Source organism: Centruroides sculpturatus, unplaced genomic scaffold (genome assembly GCF_000671375.1).
Source record: "Centruroides sculpturatus isolate CEXI.00-Female unplaced genomic scaffold, Cexi_2.0 scaffold108, whole genome shotgun sequence".
NCBI classification, from domain to species: Eukaryota; Metazoa; Arthropoda; class Arachnida; order Scorpiones; family Buthidae; genus Centruroides; species Centruroides sculpturatus.
Window position 1 is genome coordinate 134,132 of NW_019384344.1, and position 22,846 is coordinate 156,977.

A 22,846-nucleotide genomic window follows, 5' to 3' on the forward strand; every position below is an offset into this window, starting at 1 on the left:
CTTATAAAGCCTATTTTATGAATTTAGGGGGTGTTGCAGAAGATTATCACAACTTCGTAGAAAAAGTAAATGCCGTTATGTTAGTATATGCAACTGACGATAAAAATGAAGTAAAAAAACAAATTATTTACAGAATGGTCAGCTCATGTTTATGACACAATTCAAAAATATAATTTCACGTATATCAAAGCTGTTCCATATTCTGTTCCAATGATAGAGCAAGAGTTTCGAAAAGAATTTGATAGCACGAGACCAAAAATTGGAGGTTTGGTCGTAATTATGATTGTACTTTCGATATTTCTCAATATGACGAATAGCTGGATAAAAAGCAAACCACTACTTGGATTGGCAAGTGTAATCAACGCTGGCTTAGCTGTATCGTCATCTTTTGGATTAATGGCTGCATTAGGTGTTGAATTCACTTACTGGAATGCTACGATTCCATTCTTAGTTCTTGGTAAGTAAATCAAGGTCCCTGCAATGTACCTAAGCGATAACGCTGATATATTAAAAAGTTTGTATGTATTTCAGTTACCGAGATAGATGATGCTTTCGTATTAATAGCATGTTGGAGAATCACTGATCCCAAACATTCAATTCAAAAACGCATGGAAGTAACATATGGAGAAGCAGGAGTTTCTATTACTTTAACTTCACTCACTAATTCCATTTCGTATTACATCGGGATGATGGCTCCTTTCTCTTTCATTCGAATATTCAGTTATTATACTGCAACTTGTGTCGTTTTGAATTTTGTTTATCAAATAACGTTTTTCGGAGGATGCTTGGCTATAAGTGGATATAGAGAACAACGAAATCTTCGATCCAAAAAATTTGTCAGATGTGGTAAGTTGAAATTCATTTATAAAGAAAGATAACATTTTATTAAATTAATTACTATAATTTTTGATATTTTATATAAAGTTTGAAAGGAACTTTTAGATTACAGGAGTAATACCTGTTACCTGAGTTTTTTGTTACATAAGTTTATTTTAGTTAGTTCATATTCTTGCATCTAAAGTACATATAGAATGTTACTGTTTTAATGAGCTTTCGCATTATACTACAAATAATTAATTTATTAATACAAAATTTATATTTAATCGTACATTGATTCTGCTTAATATAAATGTTTGTAGTGGAAAAATGTCTATTCTAACAAGTAACATATACGATAAGAAAACCGAATAACCGAATAAAATCAGTATTTTTTAGTTGACAGTGTTTGTCACTTGAAAGTTTTTGTCAGTTATAATTGAGAAACGCTAGAAAGAGCGAGCAGAATCACACACTCGTAAAAATCCCACGAAAAACCGAAAAAGTTGGATAGAATTCAATGATGCAGAACATGTACAGTACAAACAGATATATTTTTGCTGTCGGTTTTTGTTTCATTTTTTATTTTTTTTATTACATTGATATTGCTTTCTACATTGAGTTTGAGAAGTTTTTTCTCGATGTAGATACCTAGATTAGTTTCGAAACTTCGTTTTGTACATTATAATACATTGCATTAATGGAAATGTACAAAAGCGCAATCATTTGTACGTTATCGTTAGAAATGTTGGTCCAATAGAAATTCTGACATATCCGAAACATTATAAAAATTTTAATAATAGGGAGATTAAATAAATATGTGCAGGCGAAAAAATGAATATCTATACAATGTTAGTATCCAGTTTGTCACATATTCAATGATATTTCTTTTCATGATATTTGAAAGGATTAAAAATATATTCAAACAGCGTGTACAAATAAAAACAGAGTATTTACAATGAATATGTCTGACAGATCGTGATAGTAAGAAAGTTTCAGTATTGGAAAACAATAATCTATCAAAATTATGACACTTTCGGTATTTTCCTTTGGAATGGTTGACAGTTTTCTTTTTTGAAGTGAAAACCATTTTTCGATTTTCAAAGCTTTGAAAAATATAAATAAAGATTTTAATTACTTACAAACTTTTCGCAGTGAAAAATTTTTTTTTGTTATTTTTATATTAAAATGATTACGGTGTATTCGAAGTTTTTCTCTGTTTTCATGTTAAAAAGTTTTAATTAAAGCTTTACCTACGGGTATGAAACATGTTTCTCTTCAATGCCAACAGAGACGTTTACGTGAATTTAATGACAAATTCTTTTATGACACTTTTGCAATAATTTCATTCTTTTCGATAGATAATTATACAAATAAAAATTCATAATACGAACTTAAAAAGTTAGACTAAAGCCTAACAAATTTGAGAGATTACACTAAGTAATATTGTACTGTATTGAAAATTGGTATTGTTTTTTTTTGCCGCTTTTAAATGTTCCTAGTTTCACTTAGCTCTGATACTACAACGCTTACGAATGTAAACTGTTTCCATTATCGCTGCAAGAACAAAATATACCTTACACCTGAAGTGGCAAACATTTCTCATGAATGTCCAAGGATGCACATCCAAAAATTTCATTTAACATGAAAAATATCATGTGATTCGTAGTACCACTTGTTTTTGAAAACTTTTGTCGGATTTTCATCTAACTGGCTTTTGTAATCAGCTTCATTTTATGTATCAATTATATCGTTTTCACTTCATTTTTTTGGTTATTGTTATTGAAAGTCTGAAACCTCGGTACATATAATTATTTCAAAATATAAGTATGCTTATTCTACGTCACACCTACACAAAACTTTTCGCTATTTTGTTATACACAAACATAACGACAATATAATAATAATAAACCAAAACAATAAGAAAAGTGCTTCACTGCACACTCACGCTCACTACTCGTTTATTACAAAACTAAAATAATAACACAATAACTCTAGTTCCGTTTAATTTCAATTTATTGCTAAATAGAAAATATTTTTCGATTTAAATAAGAAACAAATACCAATTTTCTGCTACATTTCACACAAGATCGGCACAAGTCATCACCTTCAATTAATTCTACGTAGAAGTATCAGTTTGAACCGTAATCACTTAGTTTACTACCTATTGAAAATTTAGAAAAAGTTTGATAAATTTTATATAATATTTTTGAGTTTTCAGTATGTTTTGCTTCATATATAAATTTCAAACGTTTTTATTTTAGAACAAAATGATGAAGATAACGAGAATAATAACGCCAAAGAAGAAGAATTTACTATGGCACATTTTAGAGATTCATTAGGAAAGATAATTTCCAACCCAATAGTAAAGATAAGTGTTATTATAATTTACATCATTAACTTATCATTTGGAATATGGGGCACATTTCACATGGGACATGGCATTAAGTATGAACGTTTATTTGCAAAAAACTCTATAATTACAGAAGGGCAAAGTATTGGTCTAAAGTACTTTAGACGTTATTCATATACATTTCAGATAATTATTAATGAAACGTTGGATTACTCAGATATAAATGTACAAAAATCGATAGAAACCTTGCTGGAAAAATTCGAGAAACATCCAAATATCGCTGGGGAAGAATTCACTGTGTCTTGGTTGAAATTCTACAAAGAATTTCAGAGAAGTCCCGTAGCAAAATTTTCATTACAAGGCTACAATATGTCAAACAAGCAGGACTTTATCGATGGACTTCGCGATGTGTTCTTTAATATCCGAGCTGCTCAATCACTATCTAATGACATCGTCTTTAATAACAACAAAACTGACATTTTATTTAGTAGGTTTTTTATTATGGGAAAACATTAAGAGATTTATTGAAAATTGCTGAAAATTCCGAAATTCCTGTACTTGTGCATTGTATTTTGTCTGGTTTTATCGAGCAAGGCATTATCATAGGAGAAATGATTCAACAATTATTTTGGATAACTGCCATATTGATAGCAGCAGTTTTTTTACTGTTTGTACCGAATTTACTAGTTGCAATTACTGTAGCAATATCTGTCGTATCGGCAATGGTAGAAACATTAGGTTATATGTCGTTTTGGGGAGTCAACTTGGATATTATATCAATGATGAGCCTTATTCTGTGTGTGGGATTCAGCTTGAACTATCCTGCTCATATTTCGTACGCATATGTCATGTCGCAATGCGAAACACCAAACGAAAAACTAAAAGATTCTCTGTATCGTATTGGTTTTCCAATACTTCAAGGATCATTGACCACAGGAATAGGAATAGGAATTGATTTTATATTCTGATGTATATTTTCTTTGCACATTTGCGAAAATAGTAGTACTTGTTGCTATGGAAACGGCTTTTCATGCTTTGCTTTTTATTCCTGTCATTCTTTCTATCATTTATGCTATTTTCAATAATTGATTTATTGGTTGTCAAGTGGAAAATCTTTATCTTATACTAATTTTTAAAAACTGTAGGTAAATTGGTGAAGGTTGTGTGTAATTGCGGTAGTAGTAGTAATAGATTCTCTTATGCTAAGTAGTATACTAGGCAGCAATTGTCTTCAATTACTTTCAATCTTGAGATATGGCTATAGCTTTCTTCCATGCGAAGTATACCCGAGGCTTTCTCATTGTCGAATCAATTTCACTGGTGCCTTAGCAATCCTATTATTCTGTATATAAAAAAATGTGGTCGGCAAGTTGTACTCGTTTCAAGCGATAATGCTGTGAAGTTTACACATCTCACTTCTTTAGAGGATTTATTTACTGGAGATATGATCTAAATATCGCTCCTTTAGAATTCGTCGTAAACATCAATGTGGAAGATATCTAGCCTTTTTAATTGTTTTCTGAAGCCTTCAAGGACTCACTAGCATAAATAGCTATAGAAATCACGATAGAAGTAAACAAACGAAATTTCGTTTACAAAGAGATGGAACAGATCAGACCAGAAGACGGTCGCTGCCCTTCTAACGAGGCACTTTACAACTACTTTCGTTTCACCATTATGGAAAAAAATGCTACTTACGTAAGTGAAACTCTCGACCTTTTCCAATTGTTGTATGCTTGGCCAGCAATTTGCGTTTCAGAAGAGATATGTACGGGCAAAACTTTTGAGTACGCGGCGGTTATTGTAAGGACAATTTTGTCTGCTTCCTGACTCAATGTGGCTATGGCATGATGTAGTATTATCTCATTATTTTCCCAATAGGGCAACATCGACAACTAAAATCAAATATCTAATACGATCTTGGTTAGACCAGTAGATGTCGGCCCCTATACGCGCAATGTGCCTATCTGCCTGTCGGAGAATCGGGGGCGACAAGATAGAGGAAAGGAGACAGAACAGAACCCTGCACGACTTTAATCGTAATTTTTAAGAAGTCGTTACTGCCGTTGTCAGACTTGACGCAACTGCGTAAGTGCAGATGTAAGGTCTTGAAAATAGTGAAAAAGTTTGCCGGCACACCATACAGCCGCAAATTTTATCAGAGAAACTCACGGTGATCACTGTCAAAATCCTTTTTGAAATCAATGAATTTGAACGCCAATGAGAATCGATACTCTGAGCATTGTTTGATGATATTTCGAAAGAAGAAGTTTTGCTTGCTGCACGATCTTTCCGATGTAAAACCCAGCTTGCTTCTTTCGCAATCGCTGATCGAAGGCAGTGCTTAGGCATCGAAGGAAGACCACACAACATGCCTATACAGGCACAGAAAGGAGTGTGTGACCTTGTCAGTTGGTACACTCGGAGACATCTCCTCTCTTAAGATATTTGATTATAGTGCCCTTTCTCCAATCCTCTGAATCTTTCCCACAATTTAAGCATCTGTTAAACAGTAGCGTTAACTAGTTCAACATGGGCTGTTCTCAATGCTTCAAAATGTTAGCCGTTATTTGGTCCAAACCGGCTGACAACCTCTTTCGCAGAGCCGGATTTTGGGCGATTAAAGCGATATGCGCCAATCGAGCCCCGCGGTTAAAGGGGCCCCGCAGCATATCAAAATTGATATAATTAAAAATATTTATAAATTACAGAATAGATTAAACAGTTTAGCGATCATGTCGATTGAGACTCAAGAAGCAAGCCACTTGGATTTTGATACTATTTCAGAGAATATTACAGAACAAGAACTTCGAAACGTGTAAAACATCTTTTTATAGGTTTATATTTAATAAAATTCAGTTATTTTCATTCATCAGCATAGTAAACATTTTTTCATGGCAAAAGTTTTTGTAGATATATGCGTTTAAAAATATAGAAATACTAAAACATATCTATATACGTATATATTCAATAAAATTCGTTGTTTTTATATTTGGCTAAGGTTTTTTAATGTAGAAATTTATCTACTTTATTAGTAATGACTTTTGAATTTTATAATTGGATTTTGGATTTTGTTTTAAATAAATATTTAAAATCTATATTTCAATAAGTAAATCAATTATTAGTTAATTTCGTTATTTAAAGTTTGAGTGTCCCGCGGAAAAAAAAATTCAATCACACCTCCCATCTATGACATCTGGACCTGCAGTTTATGCTCTCAATTGCAAACTTCACTTCTTCATAGGGAATATCACTAGTGTCCACCCTGCAGCTCATGCCATGTATTTTTAACATCAGATCGTTTGACGGTCAATTTTGTTTGATTATATGTTTCCTGGAAATATTCCATCCACCTTCTGTTCTGCTCATCTCGAGCGATTAGAAATTTCCCGTTCTTATTTTTTATTACAACGTAGTCATCATTCCAGTCATATCATTGACTATGCGGTATACGGCCTTGGATTCATTTCGATCGAAAGCCTCTTGCGATTCACCGCCATTTCGTTCTAACCGTTGCTTCTTGCTTTTCCGAAAACTTTTCTTTATAACGTCTATCTAACTCGACATATCTTTGCCTTTTTTCTTCATCTCAACCATTGTTTTAACCTGGTCACTTTTAAATTTTGCGGCTTTTTTCTCATCAATTAGTTTCCAAGAGCGATCTTGGATCCACTGATTCTTTCCTATCCCTCGACGTTTTTTCAATGATATTTTGCCCACATTACGTGACAATGTATCTGAAATTTCTTTTTATTGGATAGATGATCTATCATCTCTCCAAATAAAAAAAATCTCAACTAGGGAAAAGAGATTTTGTAACTCCAGAGTAAATTCTTCAACAACGATTGGATCATTTAATTTTTCTATCGCGAATGGTTTTTTTACTATGACCAGGTTTTGATTACTTAGTTTGAGCTCAATACTTGAGCTTAATTAACTAGGTAATGGTAAAATCTGATATCTAAACTTTTGTAAACCTCACATTTCGCATTGATGATTTACTCGTTTTACTAATACAGACAAAGTGTATCTGATTCAACGTGCATCTCTCTGGAGAACGCTAGGTTTTTTATGGGTCAGTCGTTGTTGGAATTATATGTTCCCAACACACCGTTCTGTTCACAAAAAAAAAAAAAAATTGCTGTTTTCGTAGCACTCATAATTTTTATAGGGACGCGCAACCCTTAATTATACAGTGTATCAGGTAAATATTTTATAATATTCAAACACCGTTTTCAATTTTTCTGTTAATTGTTTGTATAGACGATTATTGTGAATATCTCAAATTATTGATTTAAAATATAAATTTACAGCTTAATCTATTACAGAAAAATTTTTTTGAAGTCTATTTTTCAAAGAATTTATCACTGCATAGAAGTTCCGTATTAATTTAATGGGTTTTTTGTAATGGGTTATGTTATAATTATTATTTTGTATGAGAATATGTTTATATATGTAACCTATAAGTATATGAAATTAAATTTTTATGTCATAAAGTGTAGTTCTATTATGTTTCTGTTATTCACAACTGCTTCATTGAATGCTGTCATAGGTAAGCAAACATTTTTCATGATTGGACAGAGTGAACTACATTTAAGTGGTTAATTTAACTGAATTATAAAATGAATAAAAAATTTATCAGGTCAATTTACCTGAAACCAAGTTACTGTTTTAACAACTTGGTGAAAAACTATTTAGATATAGAGAAGTTCGCCTCATTGTGCTGCAATTTGACAAAAATTGTAGACCTGTAAATTCCCACTGTCTGTTGTTCTTTAATCTGGTGAAAGCGATTAGATACATGAATGATTTGACAGGCTATGGGCATGAAGCCTCCAATAACTATACAGAAGTTCACGTTATGCCAATTCAGATTTCCTTGTTAAAGGTGTTGGATAGATGATCGAAGCGACTATTTTGTTAAAGGATAAGTAAAATGTACAGGCGCAAGCCATTTTGAGGTGGCAAGCATACATTTTAAATTTAGTAAATTTATGATATGATTAAAAATTACACTTCGGCATTGTGACGATGCCATAATAAATAATTGCCTGTTTGAAATGACTTTATATTTAATTCTTTAGCTATCTTGAGAACACATTAAGAAATGTGTTTTAAATCTTATTATTTAATTTTGTTTATAGAAGGTTATTAACTTACAAATATAAACAAAACACCAAACTCTTGCTGAGCTTATTATTACTTTAATTTCAAACGTTTTCAGCCCAATTTCAATAGGCCATCTTCAAGAACTATTCGAATACAACTTTCGAATAACTTTTAAATTTAAACTTTTAACATAAACTGTAACTATTAACTATTTAACATAATCTTAAATATCACAGTAAACCATATGAGACGAGAAATAATAATTTAAAAAATGAAGAAGGTTTTAGAGCTGTGTTTACGATTGATCTATTACCGAAAACAATTAGAAAATTTGAAAACGGTATAATTAATTTAGATATTTCAACTGGAGATGGTACACACTGGGTTTGTTATTATAATGATCCCAAATATCACTTCATTGAATTCTTCGATCCTTTTGGAGTATATAAGTTAAAAAATGTAAGATTGAAAAAAGAGATAATTCCAAAAGAAATCATAAAATATTTAAAAACATCTAGAAAAGAAATAAGATATAACTCTAGTTTTATTCAGAATCCTACATCTGTTAGATGTGGTTACTATTGCATGAAATACATAGTAGAAAAAAATAAAGGAAAATCTCCCATTGAAGTTTTATACTCATTTACACAAGAACCGAGCGAGTTTAATGAGAATTCTGTTTTATATAAATGAAACTAATAGAATTAGATTCGAAAAATGCTGATAAATCAGAAGCCTTTACAATTGAGATTAAAACTCCAATACCTGTAAATACAGTAGATCCCCCTATAAGACGGTAGATACGTTCCGTTCTTTATGAATCAATTTTGTAGGAATCATAGTTTACGGACTACGGCTGTTTGAAAGGTTTTCTTTCATAAAATTAATCGATTCTAGACTAATTCGACTCAACATTTCCAAAATACGTATATTTTTTTGNTTCCTCAGCCGTATCTTTACAAATATAAACAAAACACCAAACTCTTGCTGAGCTTATTATTACTTTAATTTCAAACGTTTTCAGCCCAATTTCAATAGGCCATCTTCAAGAACTATTCGAATACAACTTTCGAATAACTTTTAAATTTAAACTTTTAACATAAACTGTAACTATTAACTATTTAACATATTTTTAAATATCACCGTAAACCATTAAATATTTAACTAAAAAATTTTAACATATTATATGATAAACATAAATAATATAAAATAATAAAAATATATATACAAAAATATATAAAAAATATAAAGCTTACTATAACAAAAATATACATTAAACCAGTAATACACAACTGCCATAATTTTACGGGTTTTTAATCCCCATTTCCTTTTGTATTATGTACTTCCATGCCGTTGGAAGAGCATCAGCATCCTTGGCGTTTAGACACTTGCTATTTATCTTACTCTTATGGATTTTGAAAGCATGTACCCTTCCATGAATTTAACATCTTGTTTCAATACTCTTGTTGAATTTGTGGTACAGCATAATCCAGGATTAACAGCGTATATGGAGGGCTTAAATATATTGGCGGATTTGATGTGTTACCAGTTCTTTTTTACGTTCAATGGGACGGTGTACAAACAAAGAAAAGGAGTCCCAATGGGTAGTCCCATGTCGGGACTCTTATGCGAATTAGTGGTACGTCAACTAGAAAAGGAGGTCCTAGGAAAATTCATGGAGGACATTGTATTATACAAAAGATATGTAGATGACGTGTTGATAATTTGGAAGGATAACCGAAGAATTGAGGAATTTTTAAGTATGATAAATAACAATAAGCATGGGTTAAAACTAAAGCTTGAACAAAAAAGCCATACAAATATCCATTTTTTAGATATTAACATAAGATTCAAACAAGGATATGTACAAACGGCAGTGTATCTAAAACCCACACATGCTCCACTATATATCCCGGCATGGTCTAATGATCCGATTAAATACAAAATGTCTTCGTTTAGGTCGCTTATTAAAAGAGCATTCTTATATTGCACCAATGTACAAGATAGAATTAGCGAGATTAACAGAATCAAGAATATTGCAAAAAGTTTAGGATACAAAACATCTACAATTAATGGTTTGGTCAAAGGTTACAAGCAAGGGACAAACAAACGGAATAAGCCAAAAGATAGGTTTAATAAATTTACATACAACAGGAATGTAGAAGGAATAATGGAAGAGTTGTGTAAATATAAGAGCACAAGATCTATTTATAAAAGAGCGCCGAACATCTACAAGTTACTAAGGAATGATAAGGACAAGATAGGAATGAAGGAAAAAGCTGGGGTTTATAGAATTCCTTTTGAAAATCAACAATTAGGAGTAGAAAAAGATTATGTGGGCGTCACCACAAGAAACCTGGCGGTTCGTTTAAAGGAGCATATGTATGACGTTAGTAAAGGGAACAACAACACTATCTTGGCAATCATGGCGCAAACAGATGGTGCAAGTGTTAAATGGGATGAGGCACGAATTGTTAAACCGGTCCATTCTCCGACTATTGCCTTTGGCATAGAAAAAATGGAGATTTATAAGAGTAAGATAAATAGCAAGTGTCTAAACGCCAAGGATGCTAATGCTCTTCCAACGGCATGGAAGTACATAATAGAAAAGGAAATGGGGATTAAAAACCCGTAAAATTATGGCAGTTGTGTATTACTGGTTTAATGTATATTTTTGTTATAGTAAGCTTTATATTTTTTTATATATTTTTATTATTTTTTATATTATTTATGTTTATCATATAATATGTTAAAATTTTTTAGTTAAATATTTAATGGTTTACGGTGATATTTAAAAATATGTTAAATAGTTAATAGTTACAGTTTATGTTAAAAGTTTAAATTTAAAAGTTATTCGAAAGTTGTATTCGAATAGTTCTTGAAGATGGCCTATTGAAATTGGGCTGTAAACGTTTGAAATTAAAGTAATAATAAGCTCAGCAAGAGTTTGGTGTTTTGTTTATATTTGTAAAGATACGGCTGAGGAAGTGAGAATAGGTTATTAACTTTTAAAATAAAAATGACGTTATTTGTTTAATATATTCAAATACAATAACATAATCAATGGAAACGATTTAACACTTTTATACTACTAAATTTATTTTTGTGAAGAAATTCAACTCTAAAAATTTAATTCTACTCTTTAATAAACTAATTTCAGTTATTTTAGATTACAGCGGTGAGTATGTAGTTCTTAATTAATAGGGAGACAGTGAAATCGCGACTGTTTATAAGAAAACAATTAAAAATACTTTAAATTTTACTGTCACTCATACAACAAGGTTAATGTATATATATACGTTAACCTTGTATGAGTGACAGGAAAATTTAAAGTGTTTATATATATATAAACTATAAATAAATATATATATATATCAAACGATGTTTGTTTGTTTGTTCGCTATACACTCCCAGGGCGCTGTACAAATTTTTACGAAAAGACTTGACAGCTTTGCTTATATACTCCTAACATAAAGAATGTTGTACAATTTACCCCTAAAATATTTTTTGGATTTTCGTATATTAATTAAATTTTATCTACATTGAAATCACTGATCTACATGTTGCGCTATCTATTGGCGAAAAATTTACATAATAAACTAAATATTATTCTTATTAAAAGGAATATAATTTTAAAATATATTATATATATAGATATATGTAATTACTGCTACAATGATATAACATGGAATAGAAGCGATATATCATTACTGAGAAAGGTGAAATCATTACTTGGCCACGTGGAATCCAAAGTTTTACTTTGTGAAAAACCTATTACTATTTAATTTTCTACTTCTAAATACAGTAGAGCGTCGATTTTCCGAATCAATTGGGGACTGGGGTTGTCCAGATAACTGATATTTCAGATAACTGATTTACGAACGAAAAAATAGTTTAACGTATCCGATGTCGAAATTTTTCTCAGTTGCGTGTCGATTCGCGTTGAATTTTCGTCGATGTTAAGCCTAACAAAGACTATTGTATCGTAAAAAGTTATTTTTTTTTATTTTGTACAAACAAAATAAATATATTGAAAAATATAAAAACAATAAAAAACTATACTTCAGATGTTAATTTAGTATCAAAAACGTAAAATATTTGAGTAGCCCAAGACATAGCCAAAGATTGAAGCGCCACAGCACTGGCGAAAATTAAAATTTTCCGACTGAAATTCTATCGGATGATTGACTTTCGGAAAATCGACGCTTTACTGTACTCTTTCATTTCTAAATGGTACTTTTTTTATTCTAATAAATGTCTTTCGGTAACCGATTGGATAAAACACCGATCATTGGTAGTTAGTTTGTTGTGGATTCAGGCATAAATAACGATCTGGCCATGTGGAGTTTTCCTAGTTATCTTAACCTAAATAGAGTTCAGTTCCCCTAAAAGTCTTCCTAAAATGCATCCACTCGTCACTTCGCTCATGTGTCGCGTTGCAGTAACTAAACAAACCAAACCAATTTTAACGAGCGATGATTTATTGTGACATCGTCACAATTCCGGGATTTGTCACATTGACTATTTGTCACATGTTTTTCATTTTTTCTATTTGTGGTTTTGCTTCTGGGCATCATACTTTTTTGTCAGAAAAAGAGTCGTACCGGTCATCCGGGCATTTATCTAACTTCGTTCGGATGAAAACTGTGAATTAAATTAATATGACCGAGTCTAAGCCTGAAGTTTTTATACAGTTAATCCTAACCTTTTTCCTCAAAGCTTTCTTCATCTGGTTCCACCTACATGAAAGTAATTCTTTTCTGGAGATTGAGGAGGTGCAGACAGAGTCACATACAGACTGACAACAGTCTGAAATTTATTGCTCTATAATTTTTTCAAATTACAGTCCAATAAATTTTCAATAAACGTGATATTTAATGAAATATCCTTCCCACATAATTTATACAGTTTGTTGCAAAAATATAAACATTTTTTATAACATGAAATATTTTAAATATACATAGCTAGATGACTCTTACCTATGAAAAACGCCTTATCTCACGGAGAATTATTTATTAACCGTAACGAACGTTTTGAACCTGTTCTAAAAACCATCTTCAGGTATTTAAAAATTAACTATATTGATAACTGTTTTTTTTGGTACGAGAACACATTTAAAATACAAATGTTTTTGTAATATTAAGGTATTTGTATCCAAAGTAATATATATACAATTTAAAATATCAAAATAATAAAACAGATAAAAACGTTGGTTGAAGGTTAAAAACGTTCCTTACAATTAATAAAGAATTTTCCTAAGATAATGTGTTTTTGTGTAGGTATAACATAAGAGCAATTAATCTCAGTTTTACAAGATTTTTTATTTAAACACGTAATATGAAGTTATTCGGATGTCAAAGTTAGCAACTCGATCATATGTGGAGCTGTCACAACCGCTCTAACACGTATCAGTTTTCAAATTTTAATATTAGACCAAAATTAATTAGTAGTGGTTTACTATCCTTTTTTCCGGGAAATGTTCTACGACTACTTTTGCTCGAATTATTTCGACTCCCTTCCCTAACAGTCTCTAATCAGCGGTATGGTAAAATTGGAATTAGAAATTCTAAAATACGAGGTTACTAGCACGCGCAAAATGTGATTTAAGTGATTTTAATGATTTTATTTAAAATTTGGCATTCTGTACGAAAATCATCAGTCTAACAAGTGTTTTCTGGTTGGTTTGAAGTTGGTCCATGGCCACCTGTAAGAGATTTCTCTAGTATGACGAAGATCCCCCACCACACCTGTCTCCACATGGCTTTTTTCAATTTTGTGTCTGGGTCCATTATCTTTGAATGAGGGGTCTGTAAATTTATGGTGAAGTTAATCGATGCCAGTAGTATAATAATGTTCCTTCTGCCCCAAACATAAATTTTAGATTTTTAAAAATCAGTGAATTTAATCAAAATTCAACGAATTTAAACAAGAATTATAAACCACTGAAAATCTCGTTGATTACAAAAAAGAAAATATATATATATAAAAAACAAGTCAAACAAACTCTATAATATGTGCTTTATAATTATTCCCACAATTTTTCTTACCCTTATAAACAAATTTAAAATTACTCATCTCCTCTAAATCTTCATCCCTTAATTTTTTATTAAATCGATCAGGTAGAAAAACTTGAAATTCATTCAATTCTTCATCCTTAAAAACTACTATTTTTTCCCTCCAAAACGAGTGCATATTGTTTTAACATAATCAATCGAATATTCATAATCAATTTCCAACACCCATAATTTCTTTGTTGGAGTATTTTGAACCTTTCCAATATTGTTTAGTTTTTTCTTTGTGTCTATTTATATAGAAAAAAAATTATTCAATATAGAAACTATCTATCAATAGGAAAAAATTTTTCTTGAGGTGTACATAAAAATCTACCCTAAGGTGTATCAACATAATCAAATATATGTAAATACCCTCTTTCATCTTTCCAAATATAATAAAACCTTTCTTTCTCACCGTATCGAATTAATACCAACTCAATCCTCATTTATTTATTACAAATTCATGCCAACAATGAAACAACAATATTTTTATAATTATTTTCAACAAATTTGTAAGAGAACTTTTTATTCAAAATAACATCACACCAATCAATTTTGTTTTTATGTGTTATAGTAAAATCTTCGGATAATTTTTGATATTTAATAACTATTTTCCAGTCTAATACTTTTCAACGATCTAAGTCTTCGAGTAATTGTTCTGATATGGTTTGATATCTTAAAATTAATTTTAAACTTAATTTTAGAGCATATTTCCTAATAAACTCATTAACTAATTTTTGATATTGAGATATAGCATCCCAATCCACTTTATTTTTATATTCTTCAATAAATTCAGAAGATAATCTTTGATGTGTAGAGATGAGTTTCCAATCAACCTTTTCATTATATTGTCTTATAAAATTTTCTGAGAGGGTTTGATGTTCTGATATTTTTTTCCAGTTTACTCTATCTTTAAATTCAATAATAAAAATGTCAGACAATTTTTGATTAAAAGATATTGAATCCCAATTAATTCTATCTTTAAATTCTCTTATAAAATGTTCTGATAACTTTTGATATATAGAAATCAAATCCCAGTTAACTTCATCTTCAAATCTCTTATTAAATCTTTTGTTAAATTTTCTCGTTTTGAAAAATTATCCCAATTAATAGCCCTCTTTACTCTAAAGTCCATTTATATAAGAAAAAATTTATGTCCTAATGCTAATGTGTTAATTCCATCCTCCAATATATATCTCTTATCATCATGTGGGGATAAAGTCTTCTTGTTTACTTTTATTGAATAAAGTTCATGTTTCTTGCTTCTAATTAGATTCATTGTTCGGGAATGCTCTGTTTTATTAAACAAACAGTCTTTATAATCATGAAATGATATCCTATATTTAACAACACATTTCTTTACTCCTTTTGATTTCTTAGAAACCTGATCATCTACTTTTAAGGCATACATTTTTGCTCTTAAACCAACAAATTCTCTTATTATTTTTCCATTATTTTCATCCTTCATTTTACCTAACACCTTCTTATTAACTCTCGGTATACTATATTGATTATTCTCTAGATAATCGGATGTATTAAAGTAGTCAATCATTTCTTTCATATCCTGATAGAAATCAAAAGTTTTTATATCATAAATATAAGAATCAGTGTCTTGATATAACAATTTTATATTATCTCCATATTTAGGTTTCATCACATTATAATGAAAATCGTACATCAAATGCTTCGAAAGATCTAATATACTCATTCCCACATAGATGGGTTTATTAAAGACTATTTTTTTCTTATACATGTGAATAGCACATAGGTTTTCAGTAAATATGGTTCGATGTTTAAAGTTCGGCTTAGCGATTAATTTTTCTACTTTTTTTTACGTCACAACATAATCGTATGTTAACACGATTTCTTATATTTTCCATTGTCTTTCCAAACACAGAGTTGTTCATTAGTTTAAAAAAGTCCTTTTCAAAATCATTAGTTGCTTTAGTTCTCATTTCTGTATTCAGATCTATGTATTTCTTTAACCAATCAGATTGTTTGAATTCTAATACTCTGTATCTTTTTGAGTTTCATCCCCATTTCAAAATATTGTTTAAGATTTCTATAATGACGAACATACTTCTTTTTATCATATAATGTGGTTAATAATTTAGATTCTTTGATCCATCTGGTATTCTGTTCTCTGGAGCTAAAGGTAAATCAGAATGATAATTATGTAATTCTTTTGGATATTTCAAATCAACTTCTAATATATATCCTTTTTCATTGTCATCTGGAATTTTTATCAGGATTTTTTCTTTTTCTTCAAGAAAAATATCCGCTTTTCCATACCATTGATCATTACAATGAGATATACTCCTATGAAAAGAATACCATTCAAATCCTCCATAAGGTAAATATTGACTCATAGCCCATCCATATAAGTTATTTGCATCTAGATACATCAAATAATTAGATTCCTTGTTTTTATCATAATCCTTCATATACTTGTTATTTGCCTTTCCATATCTATTACAACATTGAGAAATTCCTCCTCTTATTCCTTTTTCTACCATTAAAATCATATCATAATCAGTTAATAAATCTAAATGTACATCAGTCATCTTGAACATTGCTTCCCATGATAATCCAGGTGCTGTATAATACCATGCTGGGTCTAATTTATAAGTTTTCATGCATACGTCTCTAAAATTCTCAAATATATCAGACAATATTAGAACGTCTGTTTTCACATATAAATCAGAATATTCACCCATATTTTTAATGTTAAATGCTTCAGTAGTAGCAGAGCACTGTAATACCACAGGCTGTGAAATAGTATTAAATTCAGTAAAACCCAATATATATATAATAAATAGTGATGTAACGAATATTCGGTTACTATTCGGTATTCGGCCTATTCGGCCTATTTTTCGCTATTCGGCCGAATACCGAATATTTAATCACTAATCGTCCGAATACCGAATATCTAAAAGCAGGAGTCAGAAATAACAAAAACACAATAAATTAATCATTTTGGTATTTACATTTAATGTTAACGGGTTAGTGTTGTTTGTTTATATTTAATTATAACTTACAACATACACAAAATAAAAAAAAGAAAATAATATTAGTCACATGTATTGACAATTTATAATTACAAAAATCAGCAAATTCGTTCGAGAATCGTCGCACACATGTGAGGGTCTGACCCTGCCTATCCTTTTTAAGCGCTCGTCTTTGCTCTTTCTTTTCTCTTTCCTCTATCGCTCTAGTCCACGTATGCCTATGCATACATCATAATACGACCTCCCGATACTTTCGATTCGTCACTTTTCCGTCGTAGATTTCCAATTTTATAATTACATTACTCACAGCCTGGTGATAACGGAGAAAAGAGACAGAGAAAACGTCAGTATAAGTCACAGTTATGATTTTAACAGACTTGAGACAGCTCGGTAGCCTGAACGGTCCCAGGTTTTCGCCCGTGCACGTTACGTTTTTTTTATTACAAGCATTTAGCTTTCCGAAGTCCTTATGACAACAATTGTTTCGCATTGACAACCGCGAATTTCGCGCCAATGAGCTGCCTCGACTTGTTCGATTATGTTATCGACTCAATTTCATATTTATTTTCACATTTTCACTTCGCGGTCCTTCTCTCTTCTTTTTCAGTTATTTACACGTGTAGGTCATTTCATTGTTATCCACATTTGATATCATTACTTATCACATACTGCCATGACGCTTGTGTCTGTCCGCTTCAACTGTCAACAATTAACGAGATTGGAGAAGCGTAGTGACAGCAAGCCAATAGAGAGCAGGGTCCTTGCCATAATGCGGTTTGCGCGCCAATTATCGTAGTGCGTTAATCGAGCCGAATAGTACGGCCGAATATTCGGCTATTCGGACACGCTTCTAACCGAATATTCGGCTATTCGGCCTGAGGCCGAATATACTATTCGTTGCAACACTAATAATAAAGGTAAGTGTACAATGTGCGTGCCGCTAAAACTCCAAAACGACTCCCGGTACGATCAAGGAATTTATATGGTGTGGTAGCCCTCTACCCCCATCCATTATGAAAATTCCGGTTTTTACCTAAAGGGCGTGCTGGTGAAGATATGAGCTGGAAATATCGCCCTCTAGAAATTTCTAGAACAGCTCAGAACATTCGAGAGTATTCGAGAGCAATCAACAATATTCCAGAATGTTCTGGAACGTTCGGGAACATTCCGCAACATCCCAGATTATTGTGGAACTTTCCAGAACTCTCTCGAATGTTGTGGAATATTCTGGAACATTGTGGACCATTCGAAGCCTTATATGTATGGGTGGGTCTATCCATTGGTGGGTATATAAAGCAAGATCCATCGTGAGTTCAAATGTTGGGTTATTATCAGTGACGAAAGGAAACACCGAAAAAAAGTGAAAATTCCAAAGAAGTGCAGTGAGTGAATAAAAAAGGAATGCCATTACACTGCCTTTCGACTGAAAATTGGATCTCCGATTATACTACTCAGATATCTGAACTCACCAAACAATGTAATGGCACAAGAATGATTGTCAAACAGCTATCGAATAACATCATCGAAGCCGAACTTATGACTGGAAAGAACAAAGGACAAACAGTATTTATTCCCAGAATACCACTGATCTCTACTGAACTGCCATTCAAATTTATGAGACTGCAATTTCCAATTAAATTAGCCTATAGTTTTACAATTAACAAAGCGCAAGGACACACTTTAAATTAATACATAGCGGCACCAACCTCAAAGACTCCTGCTTCTCTCACTGTCATCTACACGTAGCTTGCTCTAGAATAGGAAATTCGAAAAATTTGTACATATATACTCTGGATAACAAAATGATAAATATTGTTTATAAACAAGTATTGTAAATAGAATATGTGTTCAATAAAATTTTTTCATCTCTTATATTTTAAGTTTATCCTTTTATTCCAACTACGACACAATTTAATATCAACTCCCTGACCAAAGCCGGGTACTTCAGCTAGTAAGGAAAAAAGAAGAGAATAATTACAAAAGACAACTTTAGGAACATATTAATATAATTAGAAAAAATAACAGAATAAATTGTCATACCGATACAGGAATGCACTATACATGGCGAAAAATCATGGAGGAACGTGCGTGTATGAAGAATAAGAAGAACAATAGAAAGAAGTACATTGCAAGGAGACAAGGAGTAAGTTATATTGAACAGGAAGACAGGCTGAAGTTTACAGTACTTTTGTTGTTATTGGTTAAAATTGAATGTCCGGTGAAGTTATAATCAAAAGAAAAAAGTTTGAAAATTAATGTACTACAAAAATGCCTGCTGAGAAAAGACAAAAGAGTCCGAAACGCAATATTATGTATATGATCAAGTATATTAAATAAAAATAAAAAATTGTTTTCTTTGAAAATTTGTAGCATTATCTGTAAAGCCCGTATAAAAAGTCGTGATATTAGAAAATACGTACTTGTAGACGAAAATTTATATTATAGTAAGTCAAGGACATTCAGGCATTTTAATTAAACAATATTTATTTTATGTATACTAATTTTAGGGAAGGAAACTTACTCTATATACTTCACATTTTTAACTAATTTTGATGATTCAGTAAATAAATAATCGGCATTATATTGAAGGCAAGTCAAGTGTCTATATTATAATTTCTACTGGCTCACTGCAAAAATAAATTTGAAAGCGTAATTTTAAAATCAAGTACTAAAAAATAGCGATTTGTAAACCGATATTTTCGAAAAAAAAACATTTAAGCCATTATACACTGTATTGCAATGCTTTATTTATACGCTTCTATAAAATACATTTAACAAACATAATAATTACAGTAGAACATTTAATTTACGATAAAAAATTAAACAAAAAAGTACTTTTTATATGAACCACACATTTCTACAGATGTTTTTTATTTGTTTAATTCGTTTCCGTGAAATTAATTTTATAAATCTGTAAACAGTTTTGTTCTTCATTCGAAATGCTTTTTAGCTTTTTGAAACCAGAGAAAACTGAATGCAACGTTTTTGCCATCTGAAAAATTAAATTTAACTCAATTTATTTACAGTTACAAAACCGCACTTAATTAAGAAAATAATACAACCTTCAGGGGAATTCTCTTGTCAATAATCAAAAATCTACCTATTGTGAGACAGAGAGAGACTTTTCCGAATCTTTTCATGAAGTTCAAAATCTGAAATTATTGTGAATATTATAAAAATATTTGTTTGAATATCATTTAAACTTCATACCTTTAGCTTTTGATTCTCTCCAATGTCACATCCTGCAAATTGTCTGATATCTTGAAACGTATTTTCCATCTATAAGAAAAAGCAACTATAAACTATCTAAAGCAGATGCCAATAGTGCATATAGAGTGTAATTACCGTAAATGCTAAAGAGCACAGCAGACAGCCAGCAATTATGCTAATGCAAGTGAATAGTATCATCAATAAAACTATCAAAAATTTAATAAAATAATGATGTTCTAAGAACAAAAAGGCATAATATAAAAAACTTGTCACCCAAACGATTCCAAAGTAAACAAATCCAAATACAAAGTTATATTTAGAATTGAACTGTTGCACGAAAATCCAAAGGTTTTCATGATGCATCATTAATTCGTTTAGCTTTTCTCGTAAATCATAATCGATTCTTTTTATTAAAAGCAGCTCCCTCGACAATTGCTCAAATTCTTTATGGGAGATCAGCACGAACAAGGCCGCTAACAATAAGATGTAATAAATTCCGCCAATAAGAAAACCTACAGTTAAGGACATGTATGTAGTACAAAAGAGAGCTTCCCCATGAAATTTTTGCTTCATTTCTATGTAAGGGTAGATAAATACAGTTACCGCAATTTGATGCAAATCAATGGCTACTATTATGAACAAGTCAAAGAGCAGAGTAACATGTTGTATAAAATGTTATTTTCGTTGATCATATTTACTCGAAAGTATTTATTTCTTAATGGCTGATTCAAATTGAACTTATTGCAATTGATGAATTGGAACACAATACAATAAATGATAAATATAAGAGAAAACACTATTTTAAATAACATAGAATTTTTTTCGTATACATCATATAAACCAAAGCATATCGCATATTCATTGATTACTGGGATTATTTGCCATATGAGAAGAATTGTATATCCACGCAAAGTCAGTTCGATAAATCGAATATACATATTTTTCAAATTGGTATTTTGAAATTTTCTGTCTTTCTTTGAGCATTTACAATTACAGGTTTCAAATGCTCCAACCCAAAAATAAGAGCTGTTGTCCAACAGGGGCTGATGAAACAGCTCAGACATACCTCTTGTAAATTCGAACTCATGCTCAGTCTGTATTTGTGTCTAGGTTATTCAGAAAGGAATGAAACTGTTCATAAAAATTCTGGTTACGTAAACTCATTATCTCAAAAAATTTTATAGTGCCATTAATAACAATAATGGTGTATTTCAAATTAAATTTCATTGGGATAGTGACTAAAATCAATTTATTGGCTATTGGCTATGAATTTCCTTTTTAAAGTTAACAATAAGTAAACAAACCATTGTAAATATAATTAGCTATGACAACACAAAACCATATCTTAAGTGGTTTTTAAGTACTTTTACTTAAGGGTAAGTAATTAAATTTACATTCTTAAATCTATTCCATTCTTAAAACTACATTTTAGTGATATTATATTGCATTTACTTGTGTATTACATACTGCATATTTATGTCTTTAATAATTTTAAATTCGTTACAAATAGATTCTTTAATAGACAAGTCAACCCATCACGAGCATTATGCTTATGTTATTGGAAATTATATAAATTGTAGTCAAACGTTAAAATTTTAAAAGTTTTATAGTATATATTATGTAATCATAATAAAATAATACACCACGTTTTTTATTACACCTTCTTTGTAAAAACTTTTTTTAAATTAACTTATTTTTCACTGATTAAAAATACGATAAGAAATGTTCAAGAAAGTACAACTAACCGATTTGTCCACATGAAAGATAATTAAATTTGCCTATGGGAGTCTGAATATGTAAGGATACATAAGCTGTTCTAAGCTTTTCAAATTTGAAAATGTTGATGAAGTATCCAATGTCATGTCTCAACTTCATGACAAAAGTAAAGAGGAATGTTATTTTGTAGCAACAAAAGAAATGAAAACAAAAAAAAGATAAAAGTAAAATCGAAACGAGTCTTGTGTTAGTTCAGTTTGGTACAGAGAACAATGAACAAAAAATAGATTTAAGCAAGAATTATATTAAAAATAATGAAATAAATCGTAATCGTTAGTACAGCAGTAAAAAACTACATAGATGATTAAAAATCACAAATAGGTTACCATAATATTTACTTTTAGATAATTACGAAATAAGAAACATCCAAAATTGAGTAGTTCTAATAGAAAAAGGATTAGCTTCTTAAAAAAACTACAAAGTGTTCTTTGTTTTGTTGTTTTTTAATACTGTTATTAAAAAAGTGTTCAGTTGCATAAGCCACAAAGACAGTTGAATAATTTACCAGAAAAAAATACTTG

The 22,846-nt window shown here is 30.6% G+C and overlaps 2 protein-coding genes across 2 annotated transcripts; both read left to right on the forward strand.

Moving 5' to 3' along the window:
* Window positions 1-306: 306 nt before the first annotated feature.
* Window positions 307-4,137, forward strand: LOC111635039 (patched domain-containing protein 3-like). The gene is made up of 4 exons (XM_023379890.1): window positions 307-457; window positions 532-846; window positions 3,081-3,181; window positions 3,661-4,137. Exons 1-4 carry the CDS (start codon window positions 307-309, stop codon window positions 4,135-4,137), a joined length of 1,044 nt encoding a protein of 347 aa, XP_023235658.1.
* A 5,564-nt stretch (window positions 4,138-9,701) lies between these two features.
* LOC111635048 lies at window positions 9,702-10,913 on the forward strand. Its single transcript, XM_023379899.1, has one exon. The coding sequence runs from the start codon at window positions 9,702-9,704 to the stop codon at window positions 10,911-10,913; it is 1,212 nt and encodes a 403-aa protein (XP_023235667.1).
* Window positions 10,914-22,846: the final 11,933 nt, after the last annotated feature.

Coding starts and splice junctions, on each gene's coding strand:
- LOC111635039 (XM_023379890.1), top strand. CDS start 307: ATGACGAATAGCTGGATAAAAAGCAAACCACTACTTGGATTGGCAAGT. Junction 458..531: donor GATTCCATTCTTAGTTCTTG/GTAAGTAAATCA, acceptor TATGTATTTCAG/TTACCGAGATAGATGATGCT. Junction 847..3,080: donor CAAAAAATTTGTCAGATGTG/GTAAGTTGAAAT, acceptor TTTTTATTTTAG/AACAAAATGATGAAGATAAC.
- LOC111635048 (XM_023379899.1), top strand. CDS start 9,702: ATGTACCCTTCCATGAATTTAACATCTTGTTTCAATACTCTTGTTGAA.